General features: G+C 43.2%; 1 protein-coding gene across 1 annotated transcript in view; it reads right to left on the minus strand.

Annotated features, from left to right (window-relative positions):
* The window catches only part of GRIA1 (glutamate receptor, ionotropic, AMPA 1), a 45,342-nt gene that overhangs the window by 12,058 nt on the left and 14,918 nt on the right, over window positions 1-18,366 (minus strand). Inside the window, exons 7-8 of the mRNA XM_009697341.1 lie at window positions 4,717-4,915; window positions 3,915-4,162 (exon numbers count right to left, since the gene is read on the minus strand). Coding sequence (XP_009695643.1) covers window positions 3,915-4,162; window positions 4,717-4,915 — 447 coding nt within the window. The remainder of the gene's footprint in view (window positions 1-3,914; window positions 4,163-4,716; window positions 4,916-18,366) is intronic.

The raw sequence follows: 18,366 nt of genomic DNA on the forward strand, positions 1-18,366 counted from the left end.
AGGAAGACCAGTGATTTGGATTTGGATAGCCTGCAAATCTAAACTGTGCCACAGTCTGCCTTCAGATCTGTTCAGACACACCTCACCGATTTCAGTGGTAAACATCCGAGGGAGCACCTTGACGCAGGATGTGCAGCAGTGAGTTTTATAGGCTCTGCACATGGGCACAGTTTGTTTCTGCATACTGGGTATCATGTGCAATGCCGGTGTAGACATTGCATGAAAAAGAGCAAAAAAGCTAAGCACAGTGAGGCACAAACGTGAGAGGGCTTTAAAAAGCAGGGAAGAGACGGAGGGCTGAACTATCAACAAATAGACCTTGAATATCAATAAAACAGATCTTGCAGGTCCCATCTTGGAGAATTTGTGCATGTAGCACTCTGTACCACACCAAGAAATCCTCACCAAGGAGGCTGTTTTCTTATATTGCAATTCTAAAGAATCCTGGCGGTGAGCAAGAGGGATGTGCTGACCTCCATGAGCCCACGATGGCTCTGCCTGTTGGGATCCCACCCGAGCACTGAAGCCTTCACAAGGACTGGGAGCCTCCCTCAGGCAGAATCCAGCCTTCAAAAAGCAAAATTCAGATACAGTCAAACTTGCTACAAGTCCAAGAGAAGGCGAAGGTGTAGATTTGAAGATGGCTGAATATTTTCCCTCTTTTACTGTAACGGTATTGTGGTCAGAGTCTAACTTTGGTTGCATTTAAAGCCAATGGAAACATGTGAGTATCTCCAGAAAGAATTTGACACTAAGTAAAGAAAAATTATTTCTGTTTTCTAAAACAGAATACAGGTTAATTAGCACTCTGATGTCTGAACCATCTGCAAAAGATTAGTTAACTAATGAGCCAAAATACATTGCAGCTTCTATGTGGGTATAAGGTGTTAACAAAGTAAATGCACTGCAGTTTCCCTCAGCAGAATATCAGCCATATGATTTTTGGGGCCATGTGCTAAGAGTTACATGTTATCTTTCCTAGGAAGCTTCATTTCAGTTAATTGTCTCTCTCTTTAAGTACAGAACAAGCTGTACTTCATCTTGAGTGTATTTTGATGAAAAACTGAGAGGTCTGGGGTCCTGAAATAAAGTGATTTTTTAGCAGGGAATATTTCGTGTTTATTCATGGACCCTAGAAATTTTAGGGAACTTTAATGTTAATATGGCTGCTCTGAAGAACTTGCCCTCCCAGATCTCCATCTCAAAAACCTCTGTATTCCTTGAGTCCAGACTCACATGGGATTTCCTGGGTTTTCTTTCCTCTGTTTTGGATAAGTTGGCTTTTTGCCCTCTTCTGATCACTTGTCCAACAGTGGAGAAGAATTCCTGCCAGGTGAATGGATGGGTTTTGCAGCTGCATGGCTATCTCATGTCAGACAGGATCACACCTTGAAGTAGCTGGTGTTCAAAGGTGTTATTTTTGCCCTCTCACCATTGTCCTTCTCAGCCATGCCTAAATGCAACTGAATTTTAACATCTGGAGGCCAAAATATATTAAAAGCCAGATTCACCTAGGAGGAAGAAGCAAGCTCTTTTAGCAGCCCAAGAGACCTAACTGATGGTCTGAGAGGGATGTTTCCACCTGCTACAACATGTACAATTATTTCTGGATTTTCAGCCTTGTTTTCATTCATCTGTGGCAATACCCTGGCATTGTGTTCCCATGTAGAAGCAAGAAAAACTATGGTGAACTCTCATTTAGCATCTCTCTGGGATCCTTTCCTAATGAGCTATCCTAAATGCAGGAAAACCGGTCCAGCTACAAAAGGGACAGGTCGCAGTAAAAATCAAAATGCAGCCCAGCTTCTAAAACACACCTGATCTAAGATAGGCCTGGCTCACATGTAATGCTAAACCTGGCTCAGAGCTTTTACTCTGTGGATGGAAGTGAGTGAAGATGAAGCCTGAGTAAGAGACAGGCTGACCGTGCTATGCAGATGCCTCATGAATGTCACCTTGCTCAGGGCAACCTCTCACGTGCAGGATCCCAAGGGGAAAACAGACACTACATGATGACTGTAGGGAACTACTAAGATTAAAACAATTAAAACAACAAGAACAAAACAAACATAATGGGACAAAAACTGACAGCAACTGTTCCAAAGAAACACCACTGGATGGAAAATCAAGCATTCCTCCTTTGCCATTAGGCCCATAAGAAATTTGTTCTACATGCAGCTGGGATGAAAAAGAGGAAACGGAAAGAAATGTTAGGAAGTTTTGGAATCAAGCCTAGCAGAGGGATGTTTGAGCTGCAAAATTAAAATGATTGATGCAATTTTCTTTTTTGTTGTTTACTTTTCTTAAAAGTATGATAGATGGCTCCTTCACATGCCAACAATTACAAGACAGGTAGGGTGTTCCCATTTGTTTGTTTTTGTAATATCAAAATTAGGACACAAGATTGATGTTTAAATAAATAAATAAATAGAATCAGCTCTGTATCCTAATTTCCGTATTTGCAAGACAGAAAACAAACACCGGAGAGGGTGCAGCAGAAAACATCTCAAAGCTGTGAGAATATATCCACTTTCATTTGGAGGGCCACAAGTCATTTCAGAGCCTGAACCAGATTGAATGCAAGAACTGCCTTCTGGACCACCTGCACTGCATTCATGAGCTTCTCTAAAGATACTGCTAATACGCTAAGTGCTGAATCTAATTTGAGCTGACTTAATAAATGTAATAATCAAAATCCTTGGGCCTCATCCATTACTGGTTGATACATCTTTGATTCTTTGGGCTGGCTTTGGCTAGGGAGCTGTGTGACCAGACAAATCCATCAGCAAATGCTTAGCTAGTTTCTAGTAATCCAGAGATGAGGGATTAAATGTTGTTGCTTTGCGTTATGTTAGTAAGCGAGTATAAGGCCATATGTATGATTTTTGTCAAAATATTTTGATAAAAATAGGTTCAATAAAGAACTAAATCAGTTGGAGCATCATTCAGATTACTTAAAGCTATGGCTTCTGAAGATTTACTAGTCCCACTAAATCCTTACAACTCATATTCCTCATGATTGTAATGTGAGGAACTTGCATGTCTGCTGCCAGAAGGAACCACACCTCTGACGTGACTCAGATCACCATCCCAGTTTGCAGACTCTGGTAATGCTGCTCTGAGTAGGTCAGTTTGCACGATGCACTTTGCAGGGGGCCAGATCACGTCCACGAGTATGGTTGTGTGCAGTGCCCAAACTCTGCTACTAACTCAGATATGGGTCGGTACTTTTTAAGGGTTATTCTTTTTAAAGGAAGGTCTCTAAAGATATTTCACATGACAGTAGGCAAAGGCATGTGACAGCTGCAGGTCTGGGCTCAGAAATGCAGGGTATGTGCCCCTTTGGACTTGCCATAAATTTGGTGCCTGCCAGGATCTGAATTGACTCAGTGAATGAAAATGCACACATTTTGCAGGGCTTTTTCAAAACTGGCTTCCCACCCCTTCCAAACAGCATTTCATTTTAGGAAACACCAAAATGCGTTCCCCATGAGAACTCCCTCTGCAAGCATGGATCCAAGCCAGGGTGATACCATACTCTGCAAAGCTGTGCAGTTCACATGGCACAGGATGAGCGTCCTTTCCGGATAATGCTCTGTGAAACCAATGGTTACACCACAGCAGCCCCCCTGCCATCACCTAATACAGCAGACACATTCATAGCACGTGGATCAGCCAGGATCCAGTTTCCAAATGCAGGGCTTGAATAATTAGATGTTCCCATTGCTGCTCAATGGGAGCTGGGCGTTTTACTTCCCTGCACATCACGTCCAGTTTTCATATCCCTTTTCCTCCAGCTCTCCCACCTCCTCGCCCCAAGCTTTTGTGATTAACATGGCAATGGAGATTGGACTGTGTGCATACATTGATTTTCTGGCTGGTTTGGCAAAAGAAAGCAAATCCAAGCTACTTACCTCAGCGCAGAACCCTTTGGTGTTGCAATGCCATAGCCTTTGGAGTCCAAGTTACCTCCCACCTTCATGGTGTCACAGGGCTTCCGCTGCTCGATGTACTCGTTCATCGTGGACTCCAAGAGGTAGGCATACTTCCCTTTCGACTTCCTCACCCGGATCATCCCCTCTTCTGTTGTCCTCACAAAAACGGAGGGTTCAGCTGACTTCATGTACGTCCACATCTTCTCAAACACTGCTATTTTGGATCGCTGTGTAGGATAGAAGAAACCCAGCAGAAGCATTAGCAGAGGTTTAGGTGTCAGCTGAGATTTCCAGCTTGAACTAAGTACATACCCACATATCGGATGGGCCAAGGAAGGCAAATGGAGTAACGGGATGTTAATGAACCTCCTGCCATTTCTGCACCCAGGCCCAGATTAGCCCTCGATTTCTGCCACATACTTGTGTATGGCAATTGATTTTGTGGATCAATCCAATGGCAAATCAAGCTGGAAATCAGGAGATGGTTTCATTTGGAGTTGCTCAGAGTAGCTACTTGGTAACATGGGGAAGTACATGGATATTCCATATTTGTGCTTACAATTGCAGAATATCACATGTACTGGAGACGCTGCCAGCCTTCTGAGCAGCACAGGGAAAACTGGATTTTTGCTCTTCTAAGGACAAGCTCAGCACGTCCCAAGATAGTAAGGGGAAGTCAGAGAAAAAACCAGATCTGAGCTGAGGATGAGAGTGGACAGGCCTGGAGGACTTGTCAAACAAGAGGCTAATCAAAATGTTTGCATTAAATTTTCCTTTTTACCCTAAAAAATTCTTTAGTGGAGCCAGCTTCCAGGGTCCCATAGGCGATTTCTGTCTGCTTAGCCAAGTCCTCTGCACTCTCGATGGGAGAAACCATCCTTTCCACGGTGAGGAAGGCAGCCAGGTTAGCTGTGTAGGAGGATATGATGATCAAGGTGAAGAACCACCAGACGCCACCGACTATGCGGCCGGAGAGAGACCTGGACAGAGAGAGGAGAGTCAAAGAGGAGGAGTGTGAAGGTCCAAAAGGTGCAGCTTGCTCTTGCATGCCCATCATTTACCCAGGCATTTACCCGAAGTCACATTCTCCAGCCACTTCCAGGGAAGTCAAAGGTCTGTCTCAGTTCTTAATCTACTTTTCAAGGTGTCAATGTAATTAGAGGGGGGATAAATAATTCACAGTCAAAAAAAAAATCAGCAATAAACTGATTGAATTTGCTTTGATTTTGAGCTCCTTCCACAGTATATAATAATATTAATAATAAGACATGGAGATGACTACAAGGAAGCTCTAGCCCTGCCCAGGGCAATGCCCATCCAAACATCAGCTCTGGGGAGGTCTGTATTGTGCCATGTACCCACAGCGGGAAGGAGCACCAGCATGGAGACAGATCAGATATACAGACCAACTGGGATCACTAGGTCAGCTCCTCTGTCACCTGAAGTTTAAAAACCAAAACTCTGTCTTTTTCTGTAAGACATACTGAAGCTCAGAGAGGAGCTACGGCCTTAATGAATAATTTGCTTACTGACATTCATTGTTTTGTATTCAGCATATGGTTAGGCAAGATGTTCACAATAACGCCTTAAAATCTAAGTATTTTGCACTCACTGCAATTACACAGCCAATTATCTGTAACCATTGCATAGTTTCAGAGGAAAATAAGTCAAGCAGGCATTAATTTATATTAAAATATTTTGAAATAATTTTTAAGAGTGGAGGATAATTTTAGAGTGATGTCAGTATTCATGCATTCTGTCTAAATTATTTATATGCTCCTTCTCTAGATGCAGAGCACTGTCCCAGACAGAAGGTAACTAACTTACAGTGCTATTTGATAAAGCCAGACAGTCTGACTAAGGAGGACCTGCCGGTGAGAAACATCGTTTACTTCTTCATGGGGGACCATGTCTCAGTGTAGCCTTTCTGCTGACTCGAGTCACTTCACAGAAATATTCTTTATCGGATGGTAACAGAGATATCCCAGTCCGGCTAAGGGCACTGCACCAGCTCATGATAGTACATGCTATGCCATATCTGGATCTGCGTGAAGCCTTGGGTCCAGCTGCTATGGTTTACTGTGCTTTAATACGACTTGACAAACAGACCTGCATGCTCCGTTGGTTCATTGAGGGAAAAAACACATCCTGCTAATCACTGAAATTAGAGCTGGAAAGAGACTAAACCCACATATGCCACCAGTTGCACGACTTACCTAGGTTACACCCTTCCAGTTTGTCCAGTCTGTTTTTAAACACTGCTGATGTGAGGGCAGCTGCTCCCGCAGACATCACCTCATCTCCCTGTTTAGATCAACCCACCCTGAAATCTCTTTAGTCAAAACTCTTTGAGATCACTTCCCAGCAGAAAGCAGGCACAGCAACGGAGCTCACGCACGCAACACACGGGGCAGAGCAGAAAGCACGTGGTTTAATATGTGGAAATAAGATCCATCCCACCACATGTGCTGTCAGCCCCACGCTCCTGGGGAATGATCACAGCAGCTTTCACTCGTGCCAAAGAGCAACTGCAGGAAACATGGCTGCAAGGGATTGCCACGACAGAAAGGACAAGCAGTGTATTTTACAGCTGTGATTGAAAGAACTTCTATGGTTAGAGATGGGTCAGGCTTTCCTCTGCACGAGGACCTCATTTGCAAGCACAGCCTCTGCCCTCCCCTCTGGTTTCTTCTTCCATGGGCTTTTCTGAAACTGGGCAGCAGAGTCCATCTCACCATAAACCCAAGCTCAGTGAATTACTTGGAAGAAGCACTTCTCAAGGTTTTTCAGGGAAGTCTACAGGACCCATCTCCAAGGTGACACTATAGTGAGTTCACAAATTCTTTTCTTAATCATCCAGATCTTAAAAAACACTAAAGGTAGGACAAAGAAGAATTTTTCAGGTCTGCAGCCCACTGGCATGGTTTCCAACCATAAGCTATATGCTGGTTACCCCATCCTGCGCTGTCTCATGCAAACGTCCTCCTTCATTGGCAACTGCAGCAACATGGCTGAGCAGATCGACAGTCCCTCATCCCAGATTACTTTCTTTTTATGCTTCCCCATCACTGCCAGCCAGAGAGGGGGATCAGAGGTTTGTTGTGGGAGTGCTGGATGTTGTGGGAAAGGCAGGCAGATGGGCATTGATCTTCTATCCTATCTTTAACTCTCTAAGAGAGACATGCTCACCAAACAACCTCTGGAGTTCAGAAGGGACCTCCAGGGATGATTCACCCCATCTATCTCAGGTCGGGAGGAAGTCCCTCTGCAGACCTCCCTCTCTATTGAATTTTGAAGGAACTAGGAAGACTAGGTTGGACTAAACAGCTAATTTTTAAGTAGCTAAAGTTAGGTGAGATAAATGTGACCATCGTGCTTCCCATCCGTGGAGAATACTCAGCCTGCAGGACTGTCAGCACAAATGACCTTACCTTTTGTTTCATATTTGGAGAGGGACTGGGAAGGGAAGCAGCTATGGATTCAGCTCACACGTCTTCAGATTGATGGGCAGGAAAAAAAATACCTGTCTCTAATTAGTCTGGATGATGCGTGCTCAGGGAAGGAAGTGCTCAGAAAAGGCACAGAGGCATTAAACAAAAGTAACCAGATAATGTGAAATACAACAATCTCTGCTGATGAAGGCCACTTTGAGCTGGCAAAATCCATTTGCATGGCAAATAATCACATTCATCTCCAGCTGGAAATTATACAGCCTTTCCTTCCTGACGAAGCCGGGATATTTCTGTGACTTGTTTCAATCCCTTCAGCAGCAGTCAGCCGGATTCCTGCCTCTAGACCCTCGATATCCTGGTGATATTCATTACTGTTTTATCCCACGGGGGCTGCCTGCTGTCAGCTGCAGATGGCTTATGTTTCCCAGCTCCGCACCTGGCATTGACAGCATGAAAAAGTAACTATGGGGTATTGAGACTGGGAGATAACAAGGAGGGTTGGGGAAAGAGGGAGAGGGGCTGTAGCTTCTTTCCCATGGGAACCAGACAGGACAGGATGCATGTCTGTATCATGCATCAGCCTCATCTGGGCTGTGTCTGCTGCTGGTGCTGGTCATTTGTTCTCATGACATGAGATGCCGTGAGGAGGTAAGTCCTCGCTCTCATAAACTGTGGAGGAAAGGAGAGGAGATAAACAGCTTGCTATGGCTGCCAGCATGGCTAGGGCTTCATGTGCATGATGTTTTGTTGCAGACACTGCTAATGGGCAATGTTTGCCCTCATTGCTAGATTGACTTGGGAGCTAGAAGCTGTGAATCTAAACTGCAGTAAACACACAGCAGAGAAAACACTCAGCAGAAGGGCTCTACAGGACATCGTCCTTTTGCTCCATGGTTGTGCAGCATCTAACACAAGGGAGCGCTGGCCAGTGATGAAGGCTCTTGAAGCCTAGTGCAATACAATAAAAGGTATAATAATAGTCATGATGAAACATAGAATCGTTATGGTTGGAAGAGACCTCAAAGATTATCAAGTCCAACCAAAACATCACACAAGCAGAAGTGATTCCACTTGACATTCCCACGGCTCAATATCAGCGAGCACAAGTTAAACAGAACAAGTTGGATTTCTCTGGATAACCATATTGCCTACTTAGATTTTGAGCCAATGCCTGTTACTGCTTACCAGCGCAAGCGATTGGAAAGACAATATCCATTACAATCTTGTCCTGTTACTTCTGTAGACCAAGCAGGACAGCAGCAGTGCTACCATCATGGGACACATTTGCAAAAGCGCCTTGTAATTTAGGAGATAATGTCCCATTTCTAGAAGCGACTTCAACACTAGAGAGCTAAAAGCCGAATCAAAAGCCAGTGGGACTTAGAGTTATGTTTATGCTCTAGTAAGAGCAGTCAGAGAGGAGTAGATATACCCTGTACTTTTAAGTCACTTTGAGGTTTTGAAAATCTCACTCCACAGCTAGACAACAGAAAACGACCTTCCACTTGACTAAGAAATGTTCTGCAGCTTGAGCCCTAGCTCAAGTTCATTTCTCTTCACTAATGGGCAGTATGGGGTTTAAATTCTCTTGGATGGAGAATTTACAAGTCCCCATACCCATCCAAGCATAACATGAAGGCAATCAGCTCTCTGCTGTGTGGAAACGAGTTAGTGACTCAGTCCTCTGCACAGCTAAGGTGAGATGAAGCACACTGGTTAGGACTTTAAAGATATGCTAAGGTACAGATGTTTGGATTTGTCTTATTTGACCTCTGGATTTATTCACATTCATTATCATAGTAATACTTGTGAATAGCAGGATCTAAAGAAATTAGAATAAAATAAGCAAGGATAACAGTGAAAGTGGCTTTAATGAATGGGTAATTCTGGGATGCAGAAGGGGATGAAATAGCTAGATAAACTAGATTGTAGATTTTTCAACCTATATTATTCCTTCTGGACCTACAGCCATCTTTCCTACGCAATCCAAATTAAGATCTCTTGGTTTCTTCTTCTAGCCCTGCCTGTGACGGCTAAAATCACCCCCCCTCCCCCGTCCTCTCCCTGACTTGGGGTCCTGCCTGCCCCTCACAGACCAGTAGTAAGAAGGGCGTGCTCCTTTCCAACATTACCCTTGCAGGAGTAAGTAGTAAATACTCTGCCCTCGTTATCCACGGTGCACAATCTACTTAAAACTAGAGCTGGCTGGGAACCAGAATCTCAGTGCTGTGGGAAATTCTGAAATTGTAAATGAAACCTTCATAGTCTCAATCGGAATGAAAAGATAACGGTTGCAAATGTCCTCTAAAAGTAGCATTCCGAAAATGGTTGGTTTGGGTCCATCCAAGCTTTTTATTTTTCTACTACTGAATGTTTCATTTCTGAAAGGTTAAAAGGTATAATTTTAACATGGTAAACAATTTTGTTTCTGCTTTCTCATTACAAATAATTTTTTTTCATCTTTTGTAATACATTAAACCCTTACCTACCACATGTATAATTTAAAAGATAATTCTGGAGTGTGCTATTTTATATCTATCTAATGGAAAAACTGCAGATGACCAAGCTGAAAATAATCAGTTTGATTTTCTTACTCAGATGACTTTTTTTTTACCTTTCCTTGCAAAATCAACTGCATTTTGCCAGTAGAAAAGAATTGTAAGTTCCCGTTGTTCCGATGAAGTGATGTGTTTTAATATTCTAGCCCTAGCATTGATGGATTCTTCACAGAAAAAAGAAAATCATGCAGCTATAATCTCTTATTTCTTAAAACAAAATGCAATCCTTGATCAAACAATTTGCTCTTTGATCTTATCCCTTATGGAAGGTAGGAAAAGCTGACAGGAGTTTGCCTCTGCTTTGCCATCTTATTAGAAGAGCATAATACATTTTTGCGAAAAACATTAACAAGATCATCAGAAAATATACAAAAAGTAAACCTCATTGGAAAAACTGTTCAAGCACCATCTCAGTTCTCTCCCACTTCTCCCTTCCCCCTCCCCAAATCCGTTTCTTATGGAGAATTACACCTAAACTGACAGTGTGTTAATTAGAAGTGCAGATCTGGGATTCTAAAGCCATAGTTGCTTTGGGAGGATTTCCCAGATTTGCTGTTAAATTCAATTCTAATAAAGGCTCACTTAGTCAATTGACATATTTGTCACTGAATGAATTTATGCAAAACTGTTGAAAGAAAAGCTCTTATACGCCTGTTCTACTGATTGTGGGTCAAATCCACTTTTGGTCTTCTACCCACACAGATCCTCTGATCTCCGACACTACTCTGCTAATTTGATACCGACTAGATAATTTCATGGGTCTATCTGAAGATTGACTTGGTAGTGGATTAGTCGCAAACATTTTGCTCCAGTTTTGCTCTTATTTTAAACAAATTTTCAACATTAAACTCTGTCAATGTGAATGAGCTTTGCTTTTTCTATGTGTCACAGACCATCTGGCACGATTGGTCTCACCGTTTTATCTCCGACCCTGACATGAACCCCAGATTTGCTTGAAAAGTCTGTGAATAGTCATAGATAGAGTAACAAACTGAGCGTGGGGTTGTGGAGCTGGGAACAGCTCTGGGTGCATCCATCACGCATATGCTGAAAAGCTCTTATCCTCTTATGCTCTGCTATGCCACGGATAGTTTTGAATAAACTACCAGCTGATGTCATGAAATTGGAGGGATTATAATGCATGCTTCTCTGTCCATGCTACATTATTAATTTTCTTGCCATCATTAGTTTGCATTTACTTATTATTGAACCCTACCTCCTGGTACAAGGGTCTGGAGTCCCAGCTCCAGTGCTGGGCTTTAACACGGAGTATCAAGAGTGCCCTTACAAACACAAAAGAATGTTTTCTATTGACATTCTCATCTACCTCTCCCAGCAGTACAAATTCCTTCTTCAGCTCCCCTCACAACTTTTCTACAGAGGTAACAGCTGCATATTTTACTTCCCTGTGGATAACATCAATCAGTGAGACAGGGTAAGAAAGCTGAGGGTGCATGTGTACTGGGAGTTCAATGCTGTCTCTCTCCTGCTTTTCTTTTTCTAATTTTTGCTTTAAAAAAAAAAAAAAAGGGAAAAAAATTGAGAGCTTCTTCACTTTTGTATATGGGCTGGAGATCTGCTGTTTCTCATGTTTTCAGGCAAACCATGCCAGCTCATCCAAACCCCAAAGCCAACATGCTGGAAGGAGGCAATATGGATTGCAGAATCCCAGCAGAACTCCTTTTAAGAAGGGGCCTTGGGGTCACTTGCTGTGTAAATATTGCAATGACTGAACATATTGTCTGCAAATATGCAGAATCTCCCAGATTCAAGGGGAGGATGTATATCTGTGAGGCTTTAATTATAAGTCATAGTTTATTTACTGTTTCTTTCTGCCTAAGCTAATGGTCTTGGACAGCAGTATATGGTCCCTCTCCTACCGTTTCGTCTCTTCTTTTGCAGAATATGTTGGCACTTTTTTATTCAATTTCCCTTTAATGGGCAAAACCTCTTTCTAAAATGAGTTTTCCTGCTTAGTCAGAAATGCATCATGCCACTTGTGGCTCTCCAGTCATTGGAGCTTGGATTGCTGCAGTGCTAAGTATAAGCATGACTACACGGAGCAGCTACGTGCTGTTTTCAAGACATTCACTTAGCATTTTGACAGGCAAGAGGTACCTAACGGCCTAATCAGAGTACTAGCATCCAGGAGCTCTTTTTTTTTCTTCATTGGGAAGCCCTGACACTTTACGGCATCCCGGACAGCTTTCTTCATCTTTCTAATTCAGTTTCTAGCTGTGGGAGAAGAGGATGAATCACATTTATGAACTTCACCTGGGTGGGTGGCTTGAAGGGTTGGTCACCAGGCGGAATTTACCTCTAGGCTGCTCTGCCCACCTCCCCTTCCTGAGATGCTAAATCCCAGGAGGCAGCATCAAATGGGCCCAGCTACACAGGGGGTAATTTATGTACTCAGTAGCAGTATGCAGGTTGTGCCCTCCTGTGGTCCTCAATGGACACAAAATACAGCCTGCTGATACGCAATCAACACAACTCACCTGCTCAGCTAACAAAATACGGTGTTGGAAGCACCAGATGCCAAGCAAACATGGACTGACAAGGGCAACCAGCCCCCCTCAACTGCAGCAGGACCCATGGTATAAAAACACTTCTACGGAGCAGAACTGCAGAACTGAGGTATGTCCTTCACACGAGGGAGACAACATCCCTGAGCAGTCAGAACTGGCTGCTGAAATGAGATGCTTATTTGTAAAACTGCAGGATAATACAGCCAAATCTTCTAGAAGGCTGCTAAAAAACACTGTAAAGAAAGGGCTAGGATTGAAGGATGAGGTGAAACCCTAAGAAAAAATAAGTGTGGTTGAAAGGCAGAACAGATAGATCCAAAGAAACACATTGTCATCCTCTTAAGTACAGGCACAGTGTGCCTCTCCATGTTGCAATCCAAGGTAGTTTAAGGCATGACTGTTTAGACCGTGGTTTGCTGAGAAACACGTGGTCACCTTGGGCTGCTTGGCAGCTCTGGGGAAAGGCAAAGTCATACCTCTTCTGCAGTTTTGCCAGCTTTTGCTATAAGGAAAAAAAACCCAACTCTCATCATGCCTTTGAGCAAAAATTTCACTGTAAAAAAGGCTCTTCACGTATTTTTCTCACTTTGGTGACATTTGTTCGCTTTGCTGAGAGAAAATCACAAGGTGACAAGCATAAAATTTTGTCAGAGGCAGTCGTTGGAGCGCCCCAGGAGATTCATTACTCAGGAACTTCCTCAACATCAGGTGGCCCCAAATTTAACAGCGCTCATCCTTCTTTTTAAACAACGGCCTATTCTGCCAACGTCCTTTGCTGTGTTGTTAGATATCATACGCGCTCCCTCAGTCTCTTCTTCAAAGTCTGCTTGATGAAAAAGCTTTTTTTTCCCAAAGATTTAATATACTTCGGATTATATGCTACCAGTTATTCATTCTTCTAAGATCCTCTTTAACCACCTACCTGTGTTCACAATTTAGAGCTCCATTTCTAAGACTTCTGGGCAATGTTACAATAACCTAGTTCAGATGTCTTCCAGGGTGCCTTGCCTTGTTTCTTTTAGCTCTGTTTTTTTGTCTATCTTTTGTCAGATTTCCCAGTCTGACGAGACAAAGGCCTTTTCTGGGAGGAGAATATTTTCTGCACTGGAAGATTTTCACTCTGAACAATATTCCCAAATATTCCCTTCCTTTTCTCTCTCATTTCTAATTTAAAATGTGATCCCTCACCAAGACTGTACAAGTTACATTTTCTCTGTTTTCACCTTTGAGCCTTTTTTTTTCTATAAGGGCATACTCTGTCCCTTGAAGAAGTGGTGAGGAATGAGTCTGGTCTCCCTAGCCAGTGTTTTTTAGAAGAGCTTTATGTGCACAGGAGAGCCTGTCTTTTAACATTAAAACTCCCAAACTGCGAAGGGAAAACATACTCAGTGTTTCTGCTGCCCCTGTTTCACCTGCTAAGATCCATTTGGTGATTTTTTTAAAGAGCTGCCCTCTTTCTCTGTTTGCCTCTCTTCAACCTGAGATCTCACTTCTTATTGAGAGCTTCAAGAAATGGGAGAGAAGAGAAAATTAATCCTATGAGAGAGCATCATGTATGCTTGACTCCTGCAGCTGGGCCCTCGTGGACCCTTCTTCACATCTCACACCTATCCACAGTGTGCACGTACTTATTTTTACTGCTTTTCCCTTTCACCATATGAGGACTCATCTTCTCCCCTCTTCCTTTCTACTCCTCTGTTCACACATTTGCCTCCTATTACTTCTCATCAGACTGTGTTGGAAGAATTCATTAGTGTATACAACATGCTTTGAAGTTGTCCAAATAACGGTGATGTAACACTTTTGCACTTCTATAGGCCCTTTTATCTGAAGATCAAAGCAGTAAGTTATGATTACCAGGATTGGAGTATTGCTGCTTAGCCTTTGGATCTAAGGGTAAGCAGCAACTCTTCTGGGTAGGCATTAATCAGAATTACTGGATGATTTTATTAAATAGATTGAATGCCATAAAGTACGCTGTTGCTTAAAGAAAGGGGTGCGTACATGAGCTGTACGCCCTTTCCTACCATTTGATGATATGAATCAGGTGGCCTCTGGCTGTCACTTGGCACCTTTGACCCAAGTGACAATGAAAGAAAGACCAAAACACCATCATGGAGGACTTCCGAGGTGACTCCATGCTCTGCCTCCTCAAACTCCAGACTCCATCCAAGCACAGCAAGGCTTTTGCCCCTGTTTCTTAGCATGACCCACATTTTGCTTTTCCTAATTACTCCGCTTCATCTAGCCTTTCACAATGAATAATCTAACACCTCTGTCCTATTTCAATACATCTATCTTTGCCTCCTCGCTGTTTTGGGGTGCTACAAGGGACACTGCTCCCTGTATGTACAGATTCCTGAACTCCTGAAGAGGGAGTACAGTGCTTCCCCAGTTACCAGGACAAGTACCTGGGATGAAATCTTGGACAAAAGCAGAATAGGAACAATAAATCTCAAACTCAAGTGGAATAAGAGAGGTACTCTGAGCCTTCCAGTGGAAGGCCATGAGGTTTTGAACAGCTCTGGGGATCAAACCAGCAAAGAGCAGCTGTGGATGCTCTGTGTGTTGTGAGCCAGAACAATCTGAATGGAGGGGTTCAATGCTCATTCGACGGTGTATCCAGAGAGTGTGTACATGATAACCTGGTGCTGATAAAAGTGACGTACAGCATACGAAACAGTTATTTAAGCAGGGCTTCCCATCTTAGCTACAGTATGTTTCTGGAGTGCCAACATTAAAGCAGTGTGTGACAGCTGGCCTTGCAGAGGACACCACTTCAGGGAGATGGAGGTCATTCAGCTCCTCACACCCCTTATTCTTTGATAAAAACACTTGGCAATCGACCTAGCTATTAGGAAGACACAACCATGCGCAGTCCTGACTGCAGCTCAGAGAATGTCAGACCCCAGCTGAGCCGACTGCTCAGGGATAACAGGTTATCAAGAGGGAAGAAAATGAAAAGAGAAAGGGTGTTTCTCTTACTGATTGAAAATCGGCAAGTTGGAGTACAGCGTAATAGGGAGTCCCTGGAGCCTCAGAGGCGCTCCTGCCGGAGTCACGGAGAAGGCTATAAATCTCAGAGGCACCCCTATAAATCTTAGTGCCACTCACAATCCTGAGCCAGTGCACAGCATTAGAAACACAAGCAGCACGTGCCATTTCCATGTCAGAGATGCCCTAACAAAACTTCCCAATAGATTAAAAAACTGGGCAATGCACTTTCCCCTCTGCTATTTTTAGCTTTGTTTTCAACCAAAAATATGAGAAACATTTAATTAGTCCTGAAGAAAGAGATTGCAAATATATTTTTAGCTTAATAAATCTGCTTTTGGATCAAGTGTTTCACTTCTTATTTTAAACACAGCTGGTGAAATGATTAGGATATCTGTCACTCAATGGGGGGACTTTCAGCTAATTTCTTGCTGTCCCCCAGCAACCTCAATGGTAAAGGCCTGAAGTCAGAGCTGTGGAAGAGTGACTAGACATGCCTGATAGGGAAACCATCCTGACGAAGTGGCTTGCAGATCAGTGGAGGAAACATTCATCACCTCTGCAGCATTTACAAATTTCCAGATGGCAGAGCATAGAAATTCAAAAAACTAACTTTTCCTTTACAGATGAAATTGCATTTTCCCAACAATATTCTCTCAGTTGGTTATTTCCTTCTTTTGAGTCCTTTGTATCCTTCAGCATTTTTCCAAATGAAAAAGGGGATAGCAGGGACAACTATTTTAAAAGAATTTTCATTTTCCCCTGGCTGCCACATTTTGGTTGCCATGGAAGTGCGCAAACTCCAAAGGGGACTGTTTAGTTAGATATTGTGCAATTTGTCAAGCTGCTCCTCTGGTGAGTCACTTTCCCCAGTTAAGTGCATTTTAGAAATAAGTGTGGTCATCAGTTCCTGGTGATTTGCAAGTACTGCTGTTACCCTGTGACCTGAATTTCCTCTCCCTGGGCATAATTAACTCTGCCGGGTAGAGATAATTGCAAAATCATTTGGTACACTTTTAAAAGGAAAGAAGACTTTTCCAGAAGTTGAAATCCAAATTTTTTACTTTTATTCTTAAAGACCAACCTCAGCTCACCAGTTCAAGCAAACTGCCAAAAATAAATGATCCTGAGCTTTGTTCCCACGGACAAGCCTCCAAGCCTCCCAGATTCATCCCATGTTGGCGAAGGAGTAAGGATGCTGAACCAACCTTGCTCCCAGCCTGGCTTGGCTGCCTTATTCCCCAGGGCACTCCCAGCATGAGCTGCAGGTTGCATATGCTCCCCAAGGAAACAACAAACTGTTTATTCCTTCATTGCAAAAATATGCCCTTTGTCTTGAGACTGCGCAGTGAATCCAACTGGCAGTCAGCAACCTGGTCTCTAGGAACAAGCACACCATCATCTCCCACATCCCCAAAGAGGCTATAGCAAGCCCTGCCAGTGAGCTCCGCTCCATCACCTCAGACCTTCCTATGCAAACAATGCAAGGAAAAAAAAAAAAACGAACAAATCTTTCCTCATTGCTTGTGGGACTCCTGCCTTGGGAGAGCTTGCACAGCTCTCCAGTGACTCTCCAGGACAAGTTAAGTCCTCTTTAAGGTTATAATGGGTCCCGCAAGAACGGCACCAGAACTATGCATCAGGCCAAAAAGACAGGCAGATGCCTGGAGTGTTGGAGAAGACGCCTACTGAAATCAAGAAGAGTCACCAAATAAACGCCTAGGCTCAGCCTTCATTTCAGGAAGGAATTAAAATCCTTTTAGTTGCTAAATGCAGCTGGTTCTAATTTCCCTAATTCTAAATTTTTAGCAAAATAAGTACCCTGCAAATGTAAGCTAACAAAGGACAGAACAGAACAAATTCCCTTGAAACAACCCAAATCAAACCTCTCACTAAAAAAGAGAAAATTTTTGTCCTAACCAATTTCTGATTTAGATCTTGTCTAAAACTGGATAAAATCTTTCAGTACCAGCAACATCCTGATGAAATTTAAAAGTGCTGCTATTTTTCAAAATCTCTAGAGGCTAGTTTAGGAAAAAAAATGTCGACGACTTGTGGAGCAATTTTGCTGTTATTTCTACCAGCTCTGTGGCTGAAGTCTCTGTGACTTTTTCAATTGATCTAAAAAGAAATGTAAATAAACAGGAAAAATAGCAGAAGAAAATGTTCAGCATTAATTACAGGTACGTAATAAATACCATACTTGCTCTTCCGTAGACAAGCTGCTATGATTGAGTGCAACAGAAAGCCTGCAAAGGAGTGCAGTGAAATACACGCCTGGCTGCACACTGTATAGATCAGCCAGAGTACACTGTTTCCATGTCACTAAAAACAAATAATGATGTCCACAAGGTGCCTATAAATAATAGATTGTATCTATTGACTGGATAACAGCCAGCATTTATAACTCTCCCTCCCACCTCGGAGTGCATTCACTCATCATCTCTGCGAGCAAACCCCCCTAAGCAGCACATTCCCCCCGAGCCTGGGGGTCACTGCTTGGCATGTACCACTGCACCCTGCTCTGGCTCCAGGTCTGGACTCTGCAGGCAAGTTAAGACCCATTTAATTCTTTATCCCAAGCCAGCTGAAGGGTGGATGGCATCTTGGCATCTTGCACCATGTCTTGTCGCATACAGTAAACACCCACAGTCTTTAGGGCACACTGGTGTGGCCCAACTATTTCCCAGCAGTGGTCCCTTATGGCACCTTGCACAGACCAGCACAGAATCTCTTCCTTTCCAGCTCAGGCATCCCTGCTGATGCTCTTGAAACGTCCCCTGTCAAGTCTGGCATTCCCTCAGACACAAGCTGTGATGAAAGCTTCATCCATCATTTCACTTCCAGCGCAGGCTGACCAGGGCATCGCCAGCTCTGTTCTCAATCATGTAGATTATAA

This window comes from Cariama cristata, unplaced genomic scaffold (assembly GCF_000690535.1).
Source record: "Cariama cristata isolate BGI_N322 unplaced genomic scaffold, ASM69053v1 scaffold9843, whole genome shotgun sequence".
In the NCBI taxonomy this organism is placed as follows: Eukaryota; Metazoa; Chordata; class Aves; order Cariamiformes; family Cariamidae; genus Cariama; species Cariama cristata.